Genomic DNA, 22433 nt, shown 5'->3' on the forward strand with positions numbered 1-22433 from the left:
AGATTGAGAATAAGTGTAATGAGCCCTTGTCTCTCTGCAGCCATCCCATCGTTAAACATGAGGATGCTGCCATCGTGTGCTGGAAGAAGGATATTTCACTTGTCTGGTGAATAAACACGGCTGGAAAACAGACCGACAACGGGCTGTCTTCTGTGGAGGCGAAGTCAAAACATGTTAAGCTTATGATTCTTTGTCAAGTAAGTGAAATAAACTCGAAGCTTTTCAAAAACACATTTAGTACCAATGCCCTGACTTTCTTGTATTCAAAATGCCTTTGGTGCACGTCGTTCAGCGTCCAACATCAGTGTGCGGCAAAACGGCCATCACGTGCATATAAGTGGCGCCTCCCCCTTCACCCACTCCGTAACGCAACTCCAGTGTGATGTGCCCTGTGTGATTGCCGCCGTTACCAGCACCACGTGATCCAATTTAAATACGTCATCACGTAACTTCCACGTCTGTCCCTCACAGCGCGTACGGCTCAAGACAGAGTAGTAGAGATTATGAGTTGCATTATGTTATAATTGTTATAATATTTTAAGGTTTAAATGGTATCAAGTGGTACTGTGCATGTGTGTCACAACTCCGTTTTAGGAAAAAACACCCAGTTCATAAAGCACCTCCCCGTTTGGCACTAACTTCCTGTTTCAACACGTCAAAGTTTTGCAAGACTCGTTGGACGAGCCCTGAGTGAAAGGCGAGTTTAGCAGCAGCAGGGTGTGTTCGTTTCTCCTTCAAACATGGCTGTAAGTAGAATCTCCGTTACGAGTTTTTCCTAACAGTTTACGTGCGATCCTATGATGTTTCATGTATGTCAATTGTGTTGGGTTTAGAGTCACACGTGCTATAATGAGGTTGCTAGAGATACATGTGTTGCGTCAATGTAATGAGGTGATGTGTGTGTGTGTGTGTGTGTGTGTGTGTGTGTGTGTGTGTGTGTGTCTGTCTGTCTGTCTGTCTGTCTGTCTGTCTGTCTGTCTGTCTGTCTGTCTGTCTGTCTGTGTGTGTGTGTGTGTGTGTGTGTGTGTGTGTCTTCTTTTGCCAGCAATCCTTTGAAAAAGCAGCAGAGGAGGTGAAGGTACTGAAACAGAAGCCAGACCAAGCAGAGATGACTGTGCTGTATGGTTTATATAAGCAAGCCACTATTGGTGACGTCAACATTGGTGAGTTAAAGCGTCAGAACTGAGTTACTCGTGTGAAAAGGCTTCAAAACGAATTGACGGCTCTGATGTGTGTCAGTGATTTTACCGCGATCAAGGGTGGGAATTCAGCAGGCTCATATTTAGCAATATACTTTAGTAATATGAGTGAAAGTACCATTTGAACTGCTCTGGGATTATCTGACCTTTGACAAGAATTCACATGTTTTGGGTTTTCTGAGAAGAAGATTAGAACATCAGTTGAAATATATTGGCTTATTTGGATATTCTATCAAATACAGAAGTATGCAAAAAAGAAGTTGTCATGACACGGACCACTGAAATGTTACATTAAATAATCATTAACTAAATGAGGATTACATCACATCAGTCAGTGCAGTAACATAACTACAGTAAGTGTGTTTATTCACAGTTTATAGTTTATAAGTGTAAATTTGTTTCACTTGAGTGCTTTTCAGTTGAGTTATATTATTGTTTACAGGTGTTTGATCTAAACCTCGTCAACAAGTGAAAACCTATGCACCTTCACGGAATATTCAATTTATATCCTTCACTTTGCTACTGAAATTGTTACTTATAATGAGGTATAATGCCGTACTTGCACTTATCCCAACGAAAAGCTAAAATAAACTATTATAAATCATGCCAGCAATAATGAGACATGCCATTAGTCCAGTTGATTAAATCAATGTTTCTGATATTAGGCAATATTAGGAAAAGTTAGTAAGAAGTATTAAATTACATTTGTGATTAATTGATTGTCATCGGTTAAAAATGACAGACAAAGAAGAAACAATGTCTCTGTGCTGCTGCTGTACAGTAAGCTATGTAGCACATTTCAAATAAACAGTTGTTTAGCCTGTGTATTGTATTGTTGTTGTGTTATTGATGGTTTCTTTTTCATCCATAGCACGTCCAGGGATGTTTGACTTCACTGGAAAAGCAAAATGGGACGCATGGGAGGCAAAGAAAGGTCAGAATGGCACTTTTAAAGCACCTGTTGATCATCTGTACTACCTCAGAACTATAGTTGTAATCTTCATTTTGTTTTTTAAACCATTAGGTATGTCCAACGATGAAGCAAAGGCCGCCTATGTAGATTTAGTGGAGACGCTAAAGACGAAATATGGGATCTAGCCTCTATTAGCCTCTATATCACACAGTATGCAAAGATATTATGCCCAGTGTCATATCTCCCACTTTTAACTACAAATAGATGCTAAGAACTGACTGTACAGCATGTGCTACTACACTGTATTCTACATTGGACCTAAATTAATTAAGTATTTGCGTGCTAAATGAAGCATGTGGGATAAAGTTTAGAAACTTGTATCATACTAAGAAAAAGACGGTCTAACTCTGAATAAACTGCATCTGCTTTGAATATTCTTTAATGCCTCAGTCTTGAGTCCGCCTGCCTTTTGATAACACAGTATCAGCCAGCAGGAGTGTCCATAAATATACAGATCTGGAGATCGATGAGAAACTGTATCTCTGACAGCGTGAAGAAATCATTTTCAGATGCAAAAACAAGCCCCACTGGCCTCTACAGTGCATCTGAGCCAGTCCCAGCTTAAATCACATCCGCGGTATCTACGGGGAGTCCAGTGGTCGCCAGGCTGCCTGGGGAACAGGGCAGCAGGGTCACCTGTGTGCTAGGAGACCCGCTGTTGCTGATGGAGCTGTGATGCTGCCTGGGCCGAGTGGGCAGGTGCTGAGTGAGCCTCCACCGCCTCCATCTCCTCTGAACCTCATGTTGCACCTTTTTTAATATACACAGATCAATTGTGATAAGTAGCTCAACTATTTCAAAACATGCATTTGTGGCTATGCTGTTCTTACCTCTCCATTCAAGAAGCAGTAGAGAATAGCCACCACAAAACCCTTAGAGATGGAAAGAGAGGTCAGTGAGTTCAGCTGCAGTTCTCATTATTTTAGTTATTTTGGGAACTATGGAGAGATTCAGAAATGAGCACACTGAGCTGAATTTGGCCCGGAGGCTCCTGGACCATCGTCCCTGTTTGAAGTTTGATGATAAACTACCTTTTCAGAAATTCCTAATTGCAAAATGCCTGCCAAAACTGTGCACCCTTTACCTGTGTGGATGACAGAGCCAGCTCGGCAAAGGTCCATATCTGGAAGACCGATCTGCTGACTTCCACGGGGAAGAAAGCAAACAGGATGTAATGCATGCCAAACAGTGCCACCAGAAAAAATGTGGATTTGATCAACCTCCTGTAAGAAGAAAGAGCAGTTACAGCACCTACTGTAAAGTCAATGTAAACAGAAAAAAGGTTGTTGTGAAAACAAATGGATCTCACTGTATCTAATGGCTTATTTCCAACAATAGACTCACTTGTACTGGTTGAATTCATTCCTCTGTGCATACGGTGTTCTCAGTTTGCTCACCAATATCCTCAAAATTCCCAAGAAAAACACGACGTTCACCTGAAATAACACATATTGTCAGGGTATTTTCCTACTTGGGATCTGCTTAAGATATACCTATCTCTTGGCTAGAAGGTGTATATTAAATAATACATCTGTAGAATTATATCTTTACACATATACTCAGCAGAACTGGCACTCGAAGTATCCACCAAATCCATTCATGTTTCCTGTTTTCCCAACACCTGCGTTAATAAAATTAGGAAGATGTTATCATGTAACTGCAACAACCTGATTGGAGCTTTTTAAAACCCTCCTTACCATTCGTTTTCATAAAAGTACTTGGCGCACCCCCAGGAGACCATGACGATCAGCGGTAAACCTGTGTGGCCACACAAAGGCACAGCGTCAGTACCCGCCTCACTGAGCTGTGAGTGCACGCAGCTCGTGTCTAAGACGCCGTCGCCCTACCCCAGCTCAGGACAATGTACCAGGTGAGGTGTTTCTTCAGGGAGAAGAAAGAGCGGCTCATCAGCGTGAACACGAAGTGGCCTTCCACCAGCAGCCAGCTGTAGTTGGCCAGGATGGAGTAGTTGGAGAACATCAGCACAACCTTACACGCCACCTGCAGCACAGCACAGGTGTGGTACTGACATGTTGGTCCTGTCAGCCTAGAATATAGTACTTCCTCCTGCTTCAAGGCCTTGTGCTAAGCTACGCTAACTTAACCAGCACTATGCTGTTAATTTATATTCAGCAAAATGTGTAAAGTAAAGTATGGGCCCATTCATACCGGGAAATAGTCACAGTGGTAGAGTTCTTCATTAGTAAATAGCTGAGAGTCCCTTAGGAAGATGAAGACTGCTCTCAGGATGAAGGAGATGAACAGCTGGATGTGAATGTAGTTCCGGGTGCAGTGCAGCTTCCTGTGGAAGCAATCAGAGATGTGCAACCGTTAAAAGATGAACAGGAGAGAGAGAGAGAGAGAGAGAAATGATCCACGCACATGTTTCTTACCTAAACAGACAAAATATGGAGGTGGCGACTGTAAGAGAGATGACAGACAACGTGTATCCGGCTGTGTACATGGTCTTCACATAGAAGAAATACAGCGACTGGCCAAAGGAAAGAGAACATCACGCATCAGGTATTAAAGGTGGTTGATGTGCTAAACTATTTCTTCCCCTGGATTTAGTATTTTATTCCAAAAGCAGTGTGTTTTGACTAAATTGTTCTATATGCTTCAAGGCCGATCACCAGCAAATTTGGTATTGTAGATGCTACAAACCTCTTCAACCACACTCTCATTAAAAGTGTAGCCACATGCTTCTTCAAGTGGGACCAGAGGGTCTGACCAGCCATCAGCAGTGCAGTTCCGTTGTACTGTACCTGCAAGATAAACAAAAACATCTCCTTTTTAAAGTTATTTTTATGGTTGGGCATAAATTGATGCAACCAGCAACTAGCGAAATCAGTATTCCGCCAATAATTGACTAATGACACAAATAATGAATGTCTTTTGAAAATACTTTTATACTATTGTGTACTGTATGCGTGTAGTTGCTCACTTTCTGAGTTGAAAAACGTGGGGCACGGCTGAGAGACGGTTTCCCCCAGTGAAGCAGGTGGCCAGCAGTTCAGGTCGTCCCACATTCCCTTACAGTGCACACTGACATTGTTTTCTTAATGGATAGGACAGAAATGACACATTACATTCGTCTGATGGAGTAACAACAATGAAGTGGCTGGTGTACTGCATTGAGTATAAAGTACATTGCAGGATCTAGTGTGTTTGTACACTGTAGTATGTAGTGTACATTGTGTCATGAACCACATGGTGTCACTAAAGCATTGTATTAGAAGTGGCCTGATTTAATATATCATTATTTTCAGATATTTTGATTTAAGTTTACTAGTGTCTATATTTTTATATTTTAAGCATGAGGCAATATGTCATATCTAAAATGCAGTTATATAATGAACTGTATTTACTCACCTGTTGCTTTGTGTGACTGAAACAGCAGATCATCGATGCACCTTTCCTCCTCTTTCTCAAGATTAAAGTGATGATGGCAACCTGATGATAATTTAGCCTGAGGGAAAGGTAAAAGTAATTGTGCACTTGTTTTAAATGGTTTTTCAGCGCATACATCCAAGCATCCGTTTTTCTCACCTGTGGCAGCAGTAAAACTCCAACAATTCCAACTTTTACAATGGTGTCAAACACGTTCATTTTTCCCATCAAGGCCAGATCTGATGTGATTAGAATGGAAAGCACGCATAGTGCTACGCAGCAGATATATGGTGTCCGAACATGTGTGTAGTTACGCACAGAACTATTCGGAGCGATCTGATAAGCGATATCATCGTCTCAGCTATAAAGTTCGATCGTCCTTTTGCGACTGTCAAAATAAAACTCTTTGTGGCCGCATGCATTTTTGTACGTAGGCCTGAAAATAGTAAAACGTTTGGCTACAAATTAAAAAGCCTGAAATTGAAAAATGAATTCATACGACGAGTTGTGTAGGTATATAAACAAACAAACCAAGAGAGACACAGGAGAGTATTTAGTCGTGCAGGCTTTTATTTTGGCAGCATAAATGCTAACATCTGGTCTCAGGTTTGCTAGCTTGACGCGGTTTTGCGGCGGTTACGAATCGTATTCTCCCATGAAATGCTTGTCCCGCCCCTTGCTGAGCGGTAGTGTCACCATGGCAACGACAGTGTTTGATTGGTGAGGTCTTTCTCTATCAACAAGAAGTGTACAAACGGACGCTTCCTCTGATTTGTCATGGAAATAGACGGAACATGGCTGTTTTTTGTAAACAACCATAAGCGTCCTCTTGTCTGAGACATAAGTAAGTCCTGAAGTTACGTTATGCAAAAGCTTTTTTAAAACGTGTATGCTTATTTATATGTCTTATTACTGCACTTAGATACAAAACACATTATATTAGTAATTTTTCACAGTTTAAATTTTTGAGCACAGGTATTACAGAGGGAGCATATATTTTCAGCATCTTTATAACTGTAAATAATATAATTTCTGCTATATCAAAATGAAATGAGCTTTCCATGACATGTTATCTCCTGACATACATCCCCTGCTGTCTCCTTCACTGCCCTCCAACCTCCTGTCCGTTCTCTCATGAGGAGCCAGAGCTGACGCTTCTGCCAAGATGGAAGTGGTCCAGGCTGGTCCGCAGATCCTGCCTGCGCCCCAGAGGAGGGGGACACCTCTGCCCCTGAGCCAGCTAGTGGAGGAGAGCCGCAGCAGAGCCAGCATCCCCAATCATCTCCTCACGTCAAGTACATAGCAAACGCGACCTCTCAAACACACCGGTGGCCAGCGATATTAAACGTTACATTTTCATACTATGATAAAAAGTGACTGATGAATAAATGTAGTTAAGACCAAGATGTTTTAGTTATTTTATTATCACTGTTCACTTTGGGTTTGAAATAGCTGACAATTGTATTTTTAATCTTCAGACACTGAACTTTTTGTCATGCTAAATCGGCATTCCAGTTTCATACATGTGTTTTTCTTCTTTTTAGAAATCTATGCCAAACTGAAAAGCAACGGCCTGATCCAAGCAGAACCCCCAGAGCTTCATTTCAGTGGGTTCGCACTCGAGAAGGATTACACAAAGATCCTGGTGAGGAAAACACTGCTGGGTGTGACATCCTTACTCATGTTAGTTAACAGTCTTCAATTTACAGTCCACTTGACAGCAAGCGTACAGTTTTATTTTACATAATAGTATCCCTGGTCTGTAACGTCTTCCTGGCACATTAATAAGGAGGAATATGAAATAATGCTACAATAAAAACTAGCATGTCCTACTATGACGTCGTATAGTAAGTTATGTTGATTAAGCTTCACTGCTGGAGCAGTTTCTCGTAAGTGCATCATAGCCACATCTTTGCAGCGCTTGGCAACTGTGATGTGTGAAACCACATTTAAGCATGTAAATGATGCCTGGATAAAGGTGAAGTCGCCTGTGACGTGCTAATGTGTGTAATCTGTGCTTGTTTGTTGAGGGCGGAGAGGATTTAAGGAACATGCTCCTGCTAGAGTCTTTTATATTTAGTGAGTCAGTCGTAACATAAAGTATATGAGTGAGTGGATATATTACATTTTATGGTGTCACATTCCCAGCACTGGTCACTTCCAGGACAACACAGACTAGAACTAGAAGCAGATTGCTACGTACTTAAAACTTTAACATTTTTAGAGAGATTCTCTAATCTCTCAACAGCATAATTACTAATTGAATGAGTCATCTTAGCTTTTTTCTTTAACTTTACAGAACTAAACTATCATTTCATTTTATATCTCCTGAACATCATAATGTGACTATACAATGTATGTATTCGATTTCCATTTAACCCAAATTAATTACTCTTATAAGCTATAGTCAGTGGCCACCTTGACACATTTAAACAGTTAAACAAACAATTCACATTTTACAGTAATATTTATTTGCTATAAAGTCATAGCTATAAACGAGATCAAGTTTTTAATAAGAACAAACAGTTAAGTAATTCCAGCATCGCGACCCAAGTAAAAGTGTGTCTCCTTTAGTTTATCCATCAAAGATAAACATGGTTTGTTTGAAAGGCCACTGATTTTACCCCTCATATCTGCGGTGAAGCACCACAGACTGGCTGCGAGCATCAGGAACATGCAAATAGTTTTCTCAAGTGCACATGATTAGATGGATTACGCTTTTCTGTCTTCTCTTCCTCTCTTCAGAATCTAATCAACATCTCATCTGAAGTTATGAATATTCATATCATTCCCACCCAAACCAAGCACTTCCAAACAACTTACACTAAAAAGGTATTTTTTTCCATCGCAAATTTCTCACAAGTGCAGTTGGTGTCGTTTCTTATTATTTCAAATGTGTTTCGACTCAAGTATCGACTTCTCCCCGGCCTTGCCTACACACTGAAGGTCAGATTCTCTCCTGATGAGTGGCGCTACTTCTACGATTGCATTCGGATTCATTGCCAGGTCAGGATCTGTCAAAGCCATGCTATGACACATGAACTCGCACACCGTCCAGCAAACAGCCGAGCAAAGAGAACCGATCCTAAATGCATTAACTAATCATCTAATATGTTTCCGTTTAGTTATGAGACTTAATTTGTGATACTTTAACCCTCTGCATTTTGTCTAAGGGGGATGAGAACCTGTTAATTCCAGTTCATGCTTATCCGGTCATCGATGACCTGCACATTCCTTCTCATATCCACCTATCAGCTGTACCACTTGGACAAAGGTGTCTATGTGTACATACAGAATGTGCTCACATCCATTAAGACCTCCTGTCTACTTTTACTGCTATAATGATCTCATCTGTTATTTTTCCACCGCTCTCTAGTGTAACCCATGCTATTCCTCTGAGATGCAGCAGCCCTATTGACTTTGAATTCCAAGTGTATGTGATTCAGCCCCATGAGGCCTTCTCCATCCATCCACTGGCAGGTAGTAAAGTCCTTTGATTAAACATGACAAATCACTCACTGACAACGAGATATTACATATATTGTGCCATTTTTGAACAAATGTTCTGAAGCATTTCAATATAGATATTTCTCTCTCCTCTTATCATACATTATTTTATGCTTAGAAAAAAGCAAAACGATTTACTGATTTCCTTAATTCACCGCAATGCGCATTTGCGCTACTTAGCCGTGTATAGGATTTAAGATAGATTTTCCTATTGGTCAGTGAGCAGCACGGTAGCAGAACCCGCCGTAACACCGGTGTAGCGAACACGGGTTTGAAGGACAGTCTTGAAGAGCAGCGTGGCAACGTGCGGCGGGCGTCGTGTTTTCTGCTACCACCGAACACAAATGTCAACTTCAAATTGCTGTGAATAAACTGTCAGGTGATTGAGACATTGCGTAAGCGGCCGCGTTACGTTATATATCAGGTTTGCTTTACGCCTTAAATAAAAAAGGACACTTGTCCACACTGACAAATGCTAATGTTAGCTAATTGGCTAACTTATTCTGAACGTTGGCAACGTTTATGAAAGTCACATTAACGCCAGTCTGAAAACAGTGTAACAAAATTACTTAAATGCGTATGTTTGGAAGCTGGTCCCAGTTGTAGCCCGGGCAGGTGAGATGAGCTAAAGGCTAACGGCTAACGGGCCGTAGCTTCCTCCAGGGCATGACGCTCGCCGGTACCATCCAGGCAGCAGGTGTAGCTGGGTTCCGTCACAGCCTTGACCTGGTATGTGTTGTGTATTGAACAAGTCAGCGCATAAGTTGAGCGATGCCTCCAGCTTCCACACAGACATAAACCAGTAGTCATGATCTGGCAGGGATCATAACAACACAACGGAAAAACCACTCGGGCTTGGACTTAGAGCCGCAGTATTAGCGTGTTTTAAACACGGAGTGAGGCGAGGATACAAATGCACTGTTCTTTGTCTGAAAAGAAAAAAAAAACATACCCATCTTTATTATTGTGGTGTTTGTGTACAACACCTGCAGCTCACAATACAGAACCACCAGGTCCCTCAGCAGTTAACTATGATTCTCAAAAACGTTTTTCAAACAGTTCCCCTGAGGCATTAATAAGGGTTTTTGAAGCTTGCGTGTTTTTTTTGTGCGGTAGTAATCATCCCTGATGGGTTTCTTTAACCCATTATTCATTTTAGCTTCATTTTGAGTAGACTATTTATATACTATACTGGTTTTTAGAAAATGAAAATGGATTTCCAGCATAAACATTTTCTTTCTCTTTATTCTTTTTAAGAGTCCACAGAAATCAAGTCTTCCAGCCTTGAAAACATACTTACTGTAGCTGAGACCTTTAACTGGCCATCCAATAGTTTTGTTTTATTTTTTACTTTATGAGAGGCATGAGATGTGTTGTTTATTCATCCTTTCCAAATACATAAACACATCACTAACCCACGTTGCTTTGCGTTTGCTGTTGCAGGTGTGATACCGGCCAATGATGAGGTGAAGATCATGGTGACGTTCAGCCCGTCTCAGTATGAGACTTGTCAGGTGACCATCCAACTGGTCGTATCCCAGTTCAACACCCAACCCTACCTGTGTACCATCACTGGGAGTTCTACCCCTTATCTAAACATCAGGTAACCAGATCTGTGGATTGCTTTGGGAAAATGGTAAGAGAGTAAGAGAAAAGGCAAAGTGGCATAGTTTTAATACATTTAGAGTTGTGACCAATCAAAACCTTTCATTTGCTGCATTTAGGGCCACAGCTAACAAACATGTCATTCTCTCCACTAAGAGTCACGCTAGCTCACAAGGAGCCTCCAATAGCATTTTGTTTTCTTCCACTGTAGCACATCTTGCTCTTATAAAGCTCCCTCACTTTCTTACTGTACGCTAAATATAACCTTTTCCCACTTGATATGAAGCTAACGTCGTTTTTGGACTATATAAACAAACTAACTACCCAACTAGTCGGGTAAAAACATGCACCCAATATGATTTTGTGAAGATGGAAAAAAACCCTGAGGAAGTTCCCTTATTAGACAACAGTTTTCAGCCAATATCAAACTGAATGTTTAATTCTGTTCCCATGAGAAAGATGGTGCTATCCATCACACAGCAGTTGCTTCATCCACCGCACAGTCTTGGTGTTATCTCGGCCAACGGTTAATAATTCATGAAAATAGCTCGGTAGCTGGTGCAGCGATATGAACCGAGATATGCCTCCCGATGGATGCTTAGCATAGAAAACATTCTCCTTCTGTTTGCTGTTCCCTGCAGTGGTATCAAATAAAAGATTTGATATACGCAATTGAAAGATTAAGGAATATATCTTAATGGAGTGTTTTCCAGCTTCAACCAATGCCTGACTCTTGGCTGTTGCTCAGGGTCCTCTACCTAATAATGTCTGAGATAAATGTAGGGTATTTTTAAACAAAACAAATCATTTTTAATATCTGCACAGCTTTGTTTATGCATCGCATTTTCCATCAGCCTAATCAGTCTAATCCAATCTAATATAATAGCCCTACAATAAACCTTTAAATAAAGTCTGGTGACATTTATGATGTTCAGTTCTTGTTGACACAGGTTCAGAGGTGTTGAGTCAACTCTTGCTCTGAAGGCCAGTTAAGTTGGTTAATGATGTCCTGTTTCATTGGTTTGCATTATTATATTGAGAAATGTTCAAATGTTTTGCCCATCACAGTTAGAGAAATGAGGGTAACACTGACACTAAAGAAGTGACAGCTGGTAGAACTTGGCTCTTGACCTCAGTGCTCTGCCTCACTGCCATCCCCACACCCTTCCGTCTCTGCTGCCCATATGCCATCATATAAATGCTCCAGGTTTTCAGCCATTTTTACCATCAGCAGTAAGGTTTACATTAACTAACAATTTCATTTGTTTATCCAAAACTGTTTACCCTAAAAGTAAAATTTCAGACATTTACTGCATCATTTATTCATCATATGATATTGATATCATACTGGTATCGGCTGTGCAACCTTAGCTGTTTCAGAGTTAGTGTTTTATAGTGGTGAACACATCTTCAAGCCGTTTACTCCATCAGGTGTACTTTTCTTTCTCTACATGATAGTCAGCTGGAAAAGAAGTTGGGCCGTGGCGATGCGGCGTCTGCAGAATGTAAAGGTCCATCATCTGCTACCCAAGTGCTACATCGAAGGAAAACCAAATCAAAGTCAAACGAGCATGCTGATAACTCAAAGGTAATAGAATGAGATGTGAATACATTAATTTTCTCTTTTCTGTTATGGGAATTGATATATATCTTTTAAAGTTTATGTTGTGAGTAAAGTGCACATATGTTTTAGTATTTATTTGGTATATAATTTCATTTTGTATTTTCCTTACCTCTGCTGTAGATATTGAAAGATCAGTGTGGACTGAAAGCTCTGGTGAATGTCTGTACTCCTGCAGGTGTGGCAAAGATGCTAATCAGAGACACCAGTAAAATCACCTCCAAAGACCTGAGGGAAGGTAGATGTTATTTTAGTCTTCAAGTGTCCCTGACTTTTTGTCACTTAGATGTCACCTCATCAAACCTGAATTAGGGCACTGCTACAATATTCAGTTTTGCACAAGTTGTTGCCATGGAGCAAACTGCTTCTCAGATGATGCACATTGCAAAATACACATCACGTCTTATTTTGCTGTTGTTTGCTTGATTTCAGCCATGTCCTGTGCCAATGTAAGTGGTGTCCAAACTAAGCAGATGAAGGAGGCCCTCTTTAAAAAAAAGGTTCAACAAAATGTGAAGGAAGTGCAAGCTAACCACAGCATATGGTAGGTTTAACTACAATATACAATCATAAAATGAATGTGAAAACATGTTTCACATACTGTAGACTTAAAGTTTGCACAGTGTTGTGTTGTGTTGTCCTGTGAATGTATTTAGAGAAATTTAAAATGACATTAATAAGTGGTGAACAATTAGTATCTGGTTCATTCAGGCAAATTGATATTGGTAAGGATCCTATGTCAGGCGAAGCCAGGAGGCATATAGCAGAGGAGAGAGAGATCGCACTCCATGAGTACATGGTAAGTAAGTAAACCTAGAAAACATCTCTTCAAAGTCTTACACATTTTAGATGAAACACAGACATCAGATCCCTTTGTGACTGTTTGGCTTACATTTATTTGGGAGTGTAAACTTCACCCTGATATTTTGTGTGTTTACATTTCTGAAACTTGACGCAATGTTACGACAGTTTTTCCAGATGGGAGTCTGCATTAATTTATAACAAAAACAAAAACCTGCAGAACACTGACTTTTAGGACTGAAGAGTGATGTACTGTATGCAGGATGACCCGACCAGGTTAAATCAGGATTGATCACTATAATGTTTTTTTTTATTCTTCCGGTTTTGTTGTGGGTCTTATCATGCAAAGATGTAAGTGCTAACTGTAAGTGTTTGCCATTGTTGAATGTGTTGATAATGAATCACTCATGCTTGAGAACATGTGCATACCAGTGTCAGAGCCTGATTTATTAGTACAGGATCCACATGGTGAATTTTACGCTTACATTTTTTTTTCCTTTGATTGATTTTGTTAGGAGTGACTGAGGAAATATGCATTCTCCAAAGTAACTGTTCAGTTTTGAAATATGAGACTCTGAGTGTCCCCAGAAGTTTATTTGAATAGTTGACGGAACTTTCATAGACACTTCACAGCCCTTCCTCCTGCATCTCCTCTCTACCTGCAGTGTTTGTAATACACACGGATGCGTTTTCTGGCTTGCACTCTGACTTCACTGCCTTGTATCATCACACCTTGGGACTTTATGGGAACGCCATTGTTTTTATGATAGGAAGAGCTACTATCTGTCTTTCTAGGTCCTCTTTAGGATCTTGACAAGCCAGAATCTAAGTAACCCAAGAGATAAACTGTGGCGTGCTGCTGCTATCAGTATGATTTACAGTTTACAGCTTTGTGGCACAAACCTTTCATCACCATGACTGTGTTGGTTAAGGTTTGAAAAAGTGAGATGAACGAGGGAAAATACTTCTCAGTGTCTATTGATTTAATTATAAAGACCTGAACTCTGTTTAATGTTGCTATGATGTAAGAAACATCTGTATTGAGGAAGGATCTTATTGAATTTGTTAACATAGCATTTAGCAATTGACTAGTCTGCTAGCATGCTAACAGGAACATCACTGCATGAATCACTGTTGTCCCAGCAGGGAAGCACTCACTTCAGTTCAAAACCAGAACTGACCTATCACCTACAATTATGTCCATATAAATTACACACCTGCCCCAACCCACACAAGTCCTGAAGCACCTAAACATGTCCAATCACTCACTTTGGAACCCTTTCAGACTCTATTTACGCAGAGCTTTGCTCATCTGTCATTCGTATAATGCGCTGTCGTTTATGTGATGCACTTTGCTGTAATCCTCTGTCCACATATCCAAAGGGACAACGCATTACAGCCAGGGAGATTCTTTCTCAGATCAAGAATGATAATAAACGGTGAAAGGTTGTGTGTGCACATGTTCGTAGTTCCTTTTAATTCTTTTTACCTGTCAAGCTTATTTAGAAAAAGCCCAAAACAAGGCTGGTTTACATTAGATGCTTAAGAAATGTCATCATTTCTGTTTTTCTTTACTGTTATTTGATTCTCCACATATTTCACTTACTGTACTTACTATGACTCTACTTTACAGACTTTTATTTTGCTGATTTGTTGTAGGCAAGAAGGGAAGATGTAAGGAAACAGGAAAACATCATTAATGGACAACCTAAACTTTTCTCCACACGGTTGCTTTTTAAAGCAGGACAGGTACAATTTTCAAACATGGAATTTTTGCCTTGGTTAGCTTGGCTGAGAAAATGAAAACGTCCTCATGAATACTGTCTGTATGAGTTATTGTTTTTGGTAGCTTCTTTGCTCTCATCATTGTTAGATTATGTTTCCCTGACATCTGATTTGAGCCTCAATAGAGTCTCAGTTGTTCAATAAAACATTCAATTTAACAATAACTTTTTACCCATCTGTCATTTGTCATTCAAATATTCTGAAACCGAACCACAAAAGTAATCTATTAGCGACAAAATGAACTAATGTGAAATGTCTTTTTAACCTCCTCCAGCCCCCAGAGGGATCCCCATCCTTCCAGTTCTACTCCAGTTTTCAGTGGGAGCTAAAACAACGAGCCCTCAAACTGTTCCAGCAGGCAGCACGCAAGGTAAACACATGCTAGCAGTAGATCACTGGGATATGTTACAATGCACATTCCCTATACAGTATGAACAAACACGTCACACATAAACTGTGTGGGGCTGTACAGAATTCATAATATTCTGTACAGTACAGTTAATTTTCCTAGAGGCAGTGCAATTCAGTAAAACCACAGTAATCTCACATCTCCCCTCGAAGCTGAAGAATGAGCATGCCTCTCCTTTCTGAAATGGGTTCACTGTGTTACCTTTAGTAGCAATGTGCTAATCCCCCATAAATAAATGTATATGTCTTTGATACAACCCATAGGAGCGTGTCCCAAAATAGCATCACTGTGACAGATGTACCAAACACTATTGTCATAGTTACATAATACCAGCGCACTGTATTTAGTGGCCATTCATTTCCTGTGTGTGCACTTTGTTCATATTGTTATTAACTGTAACTGTTATCAAGTCAATGTACTGTGCATTCTTTCAATATCACTGCCGAATGGAGGAACATAAACAAGAGTTTTGTAGAAAAACTTGGATCAACACCCTGTTACTTCTTTTTTTTAGGTGGTAATACAGTGTCGCATGAGCCACAGGCTGGCCTCTTTAAAAAAACTGGCAGATCATTTAAAGAACCCGCCCTCAGCACTGAAAGGTTTTGATTCTCCTTTATCTTATAATCTCAGTTCAGAAATAATCTTTGTGTTGTCTTAATTGATTATATTTCTAGAGGAAAGACTGAGATGACATTGCTTCTGGTTATTATGTGGTTCTTGGACAATATACTATATATAAGTGCCTATGGAACATGGCTATTTGTGGTTCTGTGTTCTTTCTGTTATTCTGTGAATATGTTTTGGAAATAATAATCAATACATGTATTTCAAAAAACCTCTTTGTAGATGAGATAATGCTTGATCTGAAGATCACACCGGAGAGAATCTTTCCATTTTCCTTTCCTGTCTTTCCTGATGAAGATGAGCCACTGGTGAGTATGTTATGAAAGCAGCAGCAGCAATAATAGTAACAGAGTTTGAACCCTATACATACATACATATATATTTGTTCTGGTGTATATATATATATCAGTTCTGATATACATGATTTGAAATCCTAAATGACCTAAATGGTAGCTGACATGCAGAAAATGAAGAGTCACCGCTGCCCATTGTCCTGCACATGAAACAATCTTCCATTCATTATTTCCCTGGGAAGACATCTTTGATCTAACTGTGAAATCAAAAAGGAAGCTCAGTTTCCAGCTCTTTGATTAAATCTTTCATTTCCCTGATGCCCTGCAGACAAAAGGCCTCGGTGTTCAACTGAACAAATAATGCCATTTGTCTCCTTGAAATTTGTAGGCTCATCATGGTTTGGCTACAGTACCTATGGATCCCATCAATCTGATTGTAACAACAAAAATTCCTTTGTTCAAACTTCATGTAGGTATTTACTGCAACACACATCTGAGCAGCTTACTGTATACTGTACATGTACTTAAGTAGAATAATTACCTTTACATGAGTTGTTTTACTTTGTTGAATGTGTCTTGGGTACTTTTTGATGACTGAAGAAACATTGTCTGTGTAACCCCAACTGTTGTATGTTGTTTTGAAATTATGATACAGTTACAACCATGTCACCTATTACTGTTGCTTTGGCTCTCCAGGTTCCTCAGCACTACAAGCTCATGGGCTACCAGCCTGTGTCAACATGGGAAGCATTTAATTCTTACATCCCCTCTTCGTTAGCCCGACCACTTCAAAGTGGAGCCCTGGTAACTGTAGAACACCTGGATATTTATCATACTGTAATATTGTTTGCATTGTGTTTTAATTAGCTAGCCACAGCCAATTACACAGTTTTTCACCATCACAGGAAGAGCTGGTGCTTGATGAGGCTGAAGTCCAAGCCCGTACATCATTGGGGTCCCAAATACAACAGGAACAGCAGCCAGGAAATAACGAAGAGCGTGTGATAGCAAAGCTGACTGCTGGTCTCACCTTCAGTGCCCCTGAACCTCTGCTCAGACCTTTTCCAGCAAACCCACTCAGAATATTTGTGAGTCATCATTTGAGTCAGCTTTATTATTTAAGACTACTGTGTGTCACACATTGAACGTGATGCAGATCATGTTGACAGCATTGCATTTATTCTGTGTGTGTCTCAAATATAGAACCCAGCTCCTGGCCTGCAGGCTTATAAACCAACCCCCAAATACCTAGAGTGTGACCCTGAGTTCTACCTCTGCCCTCTGCCAAGGTAAAAGCTGTGCTCTGTTATTCAAAGTACAAAAAAGTCATTCTGATTAATTCCTTACTTTGAAAACATTCCCTAATTAAAGCCAGCTATTGATCATTTTAGCTTTTAATTTGACACTATAGGCAAAGTTATTTTAGTACTTTTTGTACGTAGGTATACTATCCCTGAGAGAAGCATGATGCCACAAATGCCACTCGCTCACAACAAGCCTCTAGATTGCAAGGTAACTTTTGCAGTGTGTCACTTTCTTTTCATTTTATCATGAAGGCATCTTGAAAGCAAGGGTTACCATAATTTCCGGCACCAAATGGAGAAATACACATTTTACAACCCTTCATTTGGTTGGGTAGTTACTTTTGTTTTGTTGACATTGATTTTTTGGCTCTGCCTCTCAACAGGAAGCGTTCAAGGGGGTCATGTTGTGGAAGGATTTTGGTTCAGTTGCACTGAAATGTCTGTCAAAGCAACCTGCTCTAAACAGTGACTGTGCACCGAGTAGGTAGGTTACAAACTACTTATAGTACTTAGATTGCTTTGTTGGACAGTGTTGCTGAGTGTTTATGTGGTTTATCTGCCTTTTATCTCTATAATACAGTTCAGTGGCCACCTTTGATGTTAACAGACATAAATATATAATGATCAACAACAGCAGTTTGATATCATTCACTGCCACATCACTGTCTACAATGTGAAGTTGTGACAGTTCCTATTCCCCTTCTTTTGTTGAGTAAGTGAATAGTGATGACTGAATATTGAGAACAGTCACCCAGAAGCTAAAGGACCATCATGTTGTTTACACACTAGTGAAATAAGCTGCTGAGAAGCTTCAGCTGGAGCAACGTGGGATCAGAAACTGCTCGTACATATTTAGCCTAGTTGTTTACGTAGTAGAAGGGCAATGTTGTTCACATCCGCTCTCCATGTCTTTCCAGCTCATGGAGGAATGTGAATTTAGGAACTGATTGTTTGTGGACTAAACAGCAAAAAAACGAATTATATATAAAATACTTAACTAATTATTAGTATATTTTAGTAACTAATTATACAAATACAAATATTAATAATTAGGTCTATAATAAATAAAAACTAATCACACACTTAGGTTTAAGAAACTTCCTGACAAACTAACGCACACATTGAATTCTTTGAAGTGCAAATGACCATATTTCTGATATTTTGGGTTGAAGTGAGGTTAATTTTAACATATTCTTATGTTGTGAGCTGCCTTAGTTCCAGTTTGTTTAAAGAAAGGTTTACAGAAAATATTATTTTGAAGACTTGGTGTGGTACCTTATAAATAATTCTTCTAAATAGGTAAAAAGTTGCTCTCACAAAATCATTAATTTATGCTGTAGCATTGTATTCCTCACTTAGAACTCTAGAATATGTGGACAGGATTCAGGTCACATTGAGATGCGCGGTCTCTACTTACACAATGAATTTATGATTTATTCAGCCTTTAGAATAAATGGACAGTGAATAAATGATGATGTTTTGATGTAGTGTATTTGTGAACACAACATGTCCTGTTCTATTTAAGGTACACTTTATGCTGTGTGCGTCCTGTCACAGTGAATACCACTCAGGAACGCAAAACACATTTCTGTTTCTGACCCTTTGCTAGGAAATGGTCTTGTCCGTTCATCCTTGGAATTCATCTTGTGATTGAATTCATGATTTAAAGCTGATTTAAGTAACAAAGTGAAGTTTGCAAAGCCAATGAAGCAGTGACACCAAGTTGTAATTTAATCCACCACTGTTCACACATGGACACATTCAGATCCCTGTGTTGTGCAAAGTATTGTCTTTATTTACAGTATTTCCATGCGAGAGATGAGTTTCTACAAGCTTCCTTGCGCAGAGTAATAATTTAACAATGCTCCACTGTCTGCCTTCTCAGTGTCCCTGGTTATCTAAAAAACAAACAGTGTGATTTACATCAGCAGGCGATAATAGATGAGTATAAACTTGACAGTAGGAGGAGGAGAGGAGGGTTTGTTTCCCATGTTTAGTGTTGTGTGAATTATTAAGAGGACCGTTGATGCTAATGTCAAAACAAACTCAAATGTTTTATAGCCTCTCTACTGTCAAACACAGTGACTCAAAGAACTACTGCTAAAGTGTGTTATTTGAGAATTTCCTTTAGAAACCTTTTCGTTGACACCAACTCTTCATAAGGTCACACTTGCTGTAGCCTGGTGTACTGTGGCTGGTAATTAAAATGAATGGTAGCACACAGGATACACAGAGATTTGTTACCATTAGGGTTATAATGGGGATTTTTTTAGACACATTAGACTGTTATAATGATAAATCTGAGGAAACAATCAGATAGGCCACAGTAACTATGGTTTAATCTAATACATTAGTCCAGGTCATGACATCTTCATACACACAAGACTGTAGTTGTGTGTGACAGTGTGATCCATACTCCTGCCTTATAAGATTTCTGTCAGAGTCATATCATAGCCTTGATCACAATTGCCTCCAAAGTCAAACCTGTGGCTTGTGTCTGTTTTACATTTCTTTTTTGCCTTAAGTGCTGTCAACTTTGACTGAGGAGCACTTTTGCCATTACTGTACTTTCCAAACTGAGACTTTGAAACCTGAGGAGAGCTTTCATCTTAGTAAGATGGAGTAGACGCGTAACTGATCGTTATCTTGATTCAGTAATGTTTGGTCTGGCTCTTGAGGCTAAGTGTGCGTTTGTGTGCTCTGTAGGTCTGTCAACTACAGCACTGATATACTTCCACTCTCAGCACCACCTCCTCTCACTGCCCTTCCAGATGATATGTCATCACTAATGGACCAACCGTAAGCACGTCCAACGCTATTGATTTTGTCGTTAAAATGCTTTTGTGTCAACTTTCAGGTGAAATCGCTGTTTTCATTCTCAGATTATGCATGTTTGCCTTTGTAGGTGTGAGGCCCCAAGGGTGCGACTGACACCAGAGATGATCAGGGCAGAGTTTTTGACAGGAGAAGCTCTGGTCTCCAATAGCAGCACTGGAGTGACAGCTAGGTAAGACTACTGCCACAAAGATCATTCACAATTGAGAAAAGCATTAAATAGAATAGATGCTAAAGTAAGTATATTTATTGAGTGAGTGGATATTACAAAGTGCTCTGTATTAACAATTAAACATGAGCAAATGCATATAAATATACAAATATTATAGATAGTTTTGGAATGTGCAGTAAGAATGTTGTACATGAAGAATAAGCTATTATTTCAGCAAAGTCATATTGCAATGTTGTCATTTTACTGTATACATCATGTTATCACAGTAATATATGTTGGGTTGTCATATTATACAGATATTCAAAGCAAGGGTTTAAGCTAATACTTAAATAAATTATTGTCATCTAATATATAAGCATAGAGAAATATTTATGTCATATTCTGACATATTATATGACTACTAAATGGGTCTACCAAACTTTGTATTCAGGGCTGAAGCTGTCTAGTTCTTCCACTGGTAATATTAAATTGCTCTGTCACAGGCACCTGAGGGAGCATCAGATGGAAGAGACTTACAGGTCTGAGGTCAACCAGATGGCAAAAGGAGTGATGTCTAGGCTGAAGCAACTTGGAGTCACTGACTGGACCCTGAGTGGAGAGAACAGGCAAAACACCGCACTCATATCATGAGCGTCTGTACTGATACATGAAGAAGCATAGTCACTGCAAACAAGCGTTATAAAGTACTCGTTCTGAAACCCATCCAAATAAGACTCTACACTTTCTAGCCTGACACTGTAACATAAAACCTTGTTACTTTATCACCCACCTCATAAGCCTCCTTCCACCCACTCAAATTACCAGTCAGCTCCCCTCCTGTGCCTCTTACAAAGCCTATAAATTTGTTATCCCTCCGCCCACTCTGATCCATATATAAGCACAGCTACAGTACAGTATACTCTAAAAATCTTGTCACATTACTGACAAGTACATTCAATTAAACACGTTTTTCATCATCTCCATACTGTTTTGTATGGGGCTGTGGTGACTGTATATGTTTATCTGTTCTGCCTCATTAATGCATTATACTTGAGTGTTGGATCTATTCCAATTAAATGTTTTTCAAATTAATTCCCACGCTTAGTCTTGATAAGAGGAGATACATTATTGATTGGCATTTAGAAAGAGATTTTCATTGCCAGGAATTCTAATTGGTGTCAGAAAATAATATCAGATTTTGATTAGTGTTCAACTTCTAATTTAACAGTTTGTTGATGTAGGTATCACTGGAACATGATTAAAATATTTGGACAGTTATATTTATGTTTGTGCAGCAAAGAGCTGACAGTCTGTGGACTTGAGTAAAGTATGTGTCTGCTGTGACCCCTAGGGGGAGCTCCCACGCTAGGTTTTGCATTTGTTTGTCCTTCAGTGAGTGTGTTTGTAGCCTCACATACTGTAATGTATGCAGTGAAAGGCCAGTGGCACGTTGAACCGTATTGTATTAGAAGACACATGCTGACAATATGTTTTATATATAGGTTACATTGTTTGGAAATGTGGTTGGAGTCAGACTAGAAGCTTTAAGCCATACTGCTTCCATACTTATACATTGAGTTTTTTGGTTTTTTTTTTTTGTTAAAAAAAGTACTTCTCCTTTTTGCTGCACATTCATGCCCTTGAGGACTTATATTAATCATTCTTGTGTAATTATCTGGTACAAACCTGATATGTAGGCTTTAACTATAGCTATATATAATTAAAACCACAAGTACCATATAGTACGACATAATGGAGAATTAGAGAAACAGGTAGCTGCATGCAAAGAGAGTTTATAGGACGATGAACTCCCACTGCTTGTGTGTGTATTTCATCATCCCACCGTCTGTTTTTTCACACATCTTGGATGTGTGAGTTTTATATTCTGTTGTACTTCATCCTGAGTGAAAAATTAGGAACAAAATAAGTGAAA

The 22433-nt window shown here is 39.5% G+C and overlaps 3 protein-coding genes across 5 annotated transcripts; 2 read left to right on the forward strand and 1 right to left on the reverse strand.

Annotated features, from left to right (window-relative positions):
• Nucleotides 1-516: 516 nt before the first annotated feature.
• On the forward strand, nt 517-2549 carry LOC114867410 (acyl-CoA-binding protein-like). Its single transcript, XM_029170046.3, has 4 exons — nt 517-746; nt 1046-1163; nt 2071-2133; nt 2224-2549. Exons 1-4 carry the CDS (start codon nt 741-743, stop codon nt 2295-2297), a joined length of 261 nt encoding a protein of 86 aa, XP_029025879.1. The 5' UTR covers nt 517-740; the 3' UTR covers nt 2298-2549.
• sctr (secretin receptor) lies at nt 2525-9791 on the reverse strand. Of its 3 annotated transcripts, none has more exons than XM_029169937.3 (13): nt 9639-9791; nt 5545-5641; nt 5117-5230; nt 4837-4937; nt 4566-4663; nt 4342-4474; nt 4020-4173; nt 3870-3930; nt 3724-3793; nt 3517-3608; nt 3257-3395; nt 3003-3044; nt 2525-2922 (listed from the first exon to the last, which is right to left on the reverse strand). In XM_029169937.3, the coding sequence occupies exons 3-13, from the start codon at nt 5199-5201 to the stop codon at nt 2734-2736; spliced, it is 1164 nt and encodes a 387-aa protein (XP_029025770.1). In that variant the 5' UTR covers nt 5202-5230; nt 5545-5641; nt 9639-9791; the 3' UTR covers nt 2525-2733. The 3 variants fall into 3 exon arrangements, with proteins under 3 accessions (XP_029025770.1, XP_055360385.1, XP_029025754.1); XM_055504410.1 differs by lacking the exon at nt 9639-9791 and adding an exon at nt 6648-6753; XM_029169921.3 differs by lacking the exon at nt 9639-9791 and adding an exon at nt 5722-5963.
• On the forward strand, nt 6199-21739 carry cfap221 (cilia and flagella associated protein 221). The gene is made up of 25 exons (XM_029169803.3): nt 6199-6406; nt 6702-6857; nt 7107-7207; nt 8308-8394; nt 8473-8568; nt 8736-8836; nt 8939-9042; nt 10513-10672; nt 12133-12262; nt 12419-12533; nt 12728-12839; nt 13007-13094; nt 14756-14845; nt 15156-15251; nt 15805-15892; nt 16140-16225; nt 16599-16679; nt 16907-17014; nt 17116-17298; nt 17414-17499; nt 17653-17722; nt 17898-17998; nt 20221-20313; nt 20420-20521; nt 21004-21739. Exons 2-25 carry the CDS (start codon nt 6728-6730, stop codon nt 21149-21151), a joined length of 2556 nt encoding a protein of 851 aa, XP_029025636.2. The 5' UTR covers nt 6199-6406; nt 6702-6727; the 3' UTR covers nt 21152-21739.
• Nucleotides 21740-22433: the final 694 nt, after the last annotated feature.

This window comes from Betta splendens, chromosome 2 (genome assembly GCF_900634795.4).
Source record: "Betta splendens chromosome 2, fBetSpl5.4, whole genome shotgun sequence".
NCBI classification, from domain to species: domain Eukaryota; kingdom Metazoa; phylum Chordata; class Actinopteri; order Anabantiformes; family Osphronemidae; genus Betta; species Betta splendens.

Bases quoted from the DNA above. Each gene is read 5' to 3' on its own strand.
- LOC114867410 (XM_029170046.3), top strand. The intron at 1,164-2,070 runs GTGAGTTAAAGC...TTTCATCCATAG, and splicing joins TATTGGTGACGTCAACATTG to CACGTCCAGGGATGTTTGAC. The intron at 2,134-2,223 runs GTCAGAATGGCA...TTAAACCATTAG, and splicing joins CGCATGGGAGGCAAAGAAAG to GTATGTCCAACGATGAAGCA.
- sctr (XM_029169921.3), bottom strand. From the start codon at position 5,790: ATGGGAAAAATGAACGTGTTTGACACCATTGTAAAAGTTGGAATTGTT. The intron at 4,174-4,341 runs GTATGAATGGGC...GCTGTGCTGCAG, and splicing joins ACCACTGTGACTATTTCCCG to GTGGCGTGTAAGGTTGTGCT. The intron at 2,923-3,002 runs GTAAGAACAGCA...ATATTAAAAAAG, and splicing joins ACTGCTTCTTGAATGGAGAG to GTGCAACATGAGGTTCAGAG.
- cfap221 (XM_029169803.3), top strand. From the start codon at position 6,728: ATGGAAGTGGTCCAGGCTGGTCCGCAGATCCTGCCTGCGCCCCAGAGG. The intron at 13,095-14,755 runs GTAAGTAAGTAA...GATTTGTTGTAG, and splicing joins TCGCACTCCATGAGTACATG to GCAAGAAGGGAAGATGTAAG. The intron at 15,893-16,139 runs GTTTTGATTCTC...ACCTCTTTGTAG, and splicing joins CCCGCCCTCAGCACTGAAAG to ATGAGATAATGCTTGATCTG.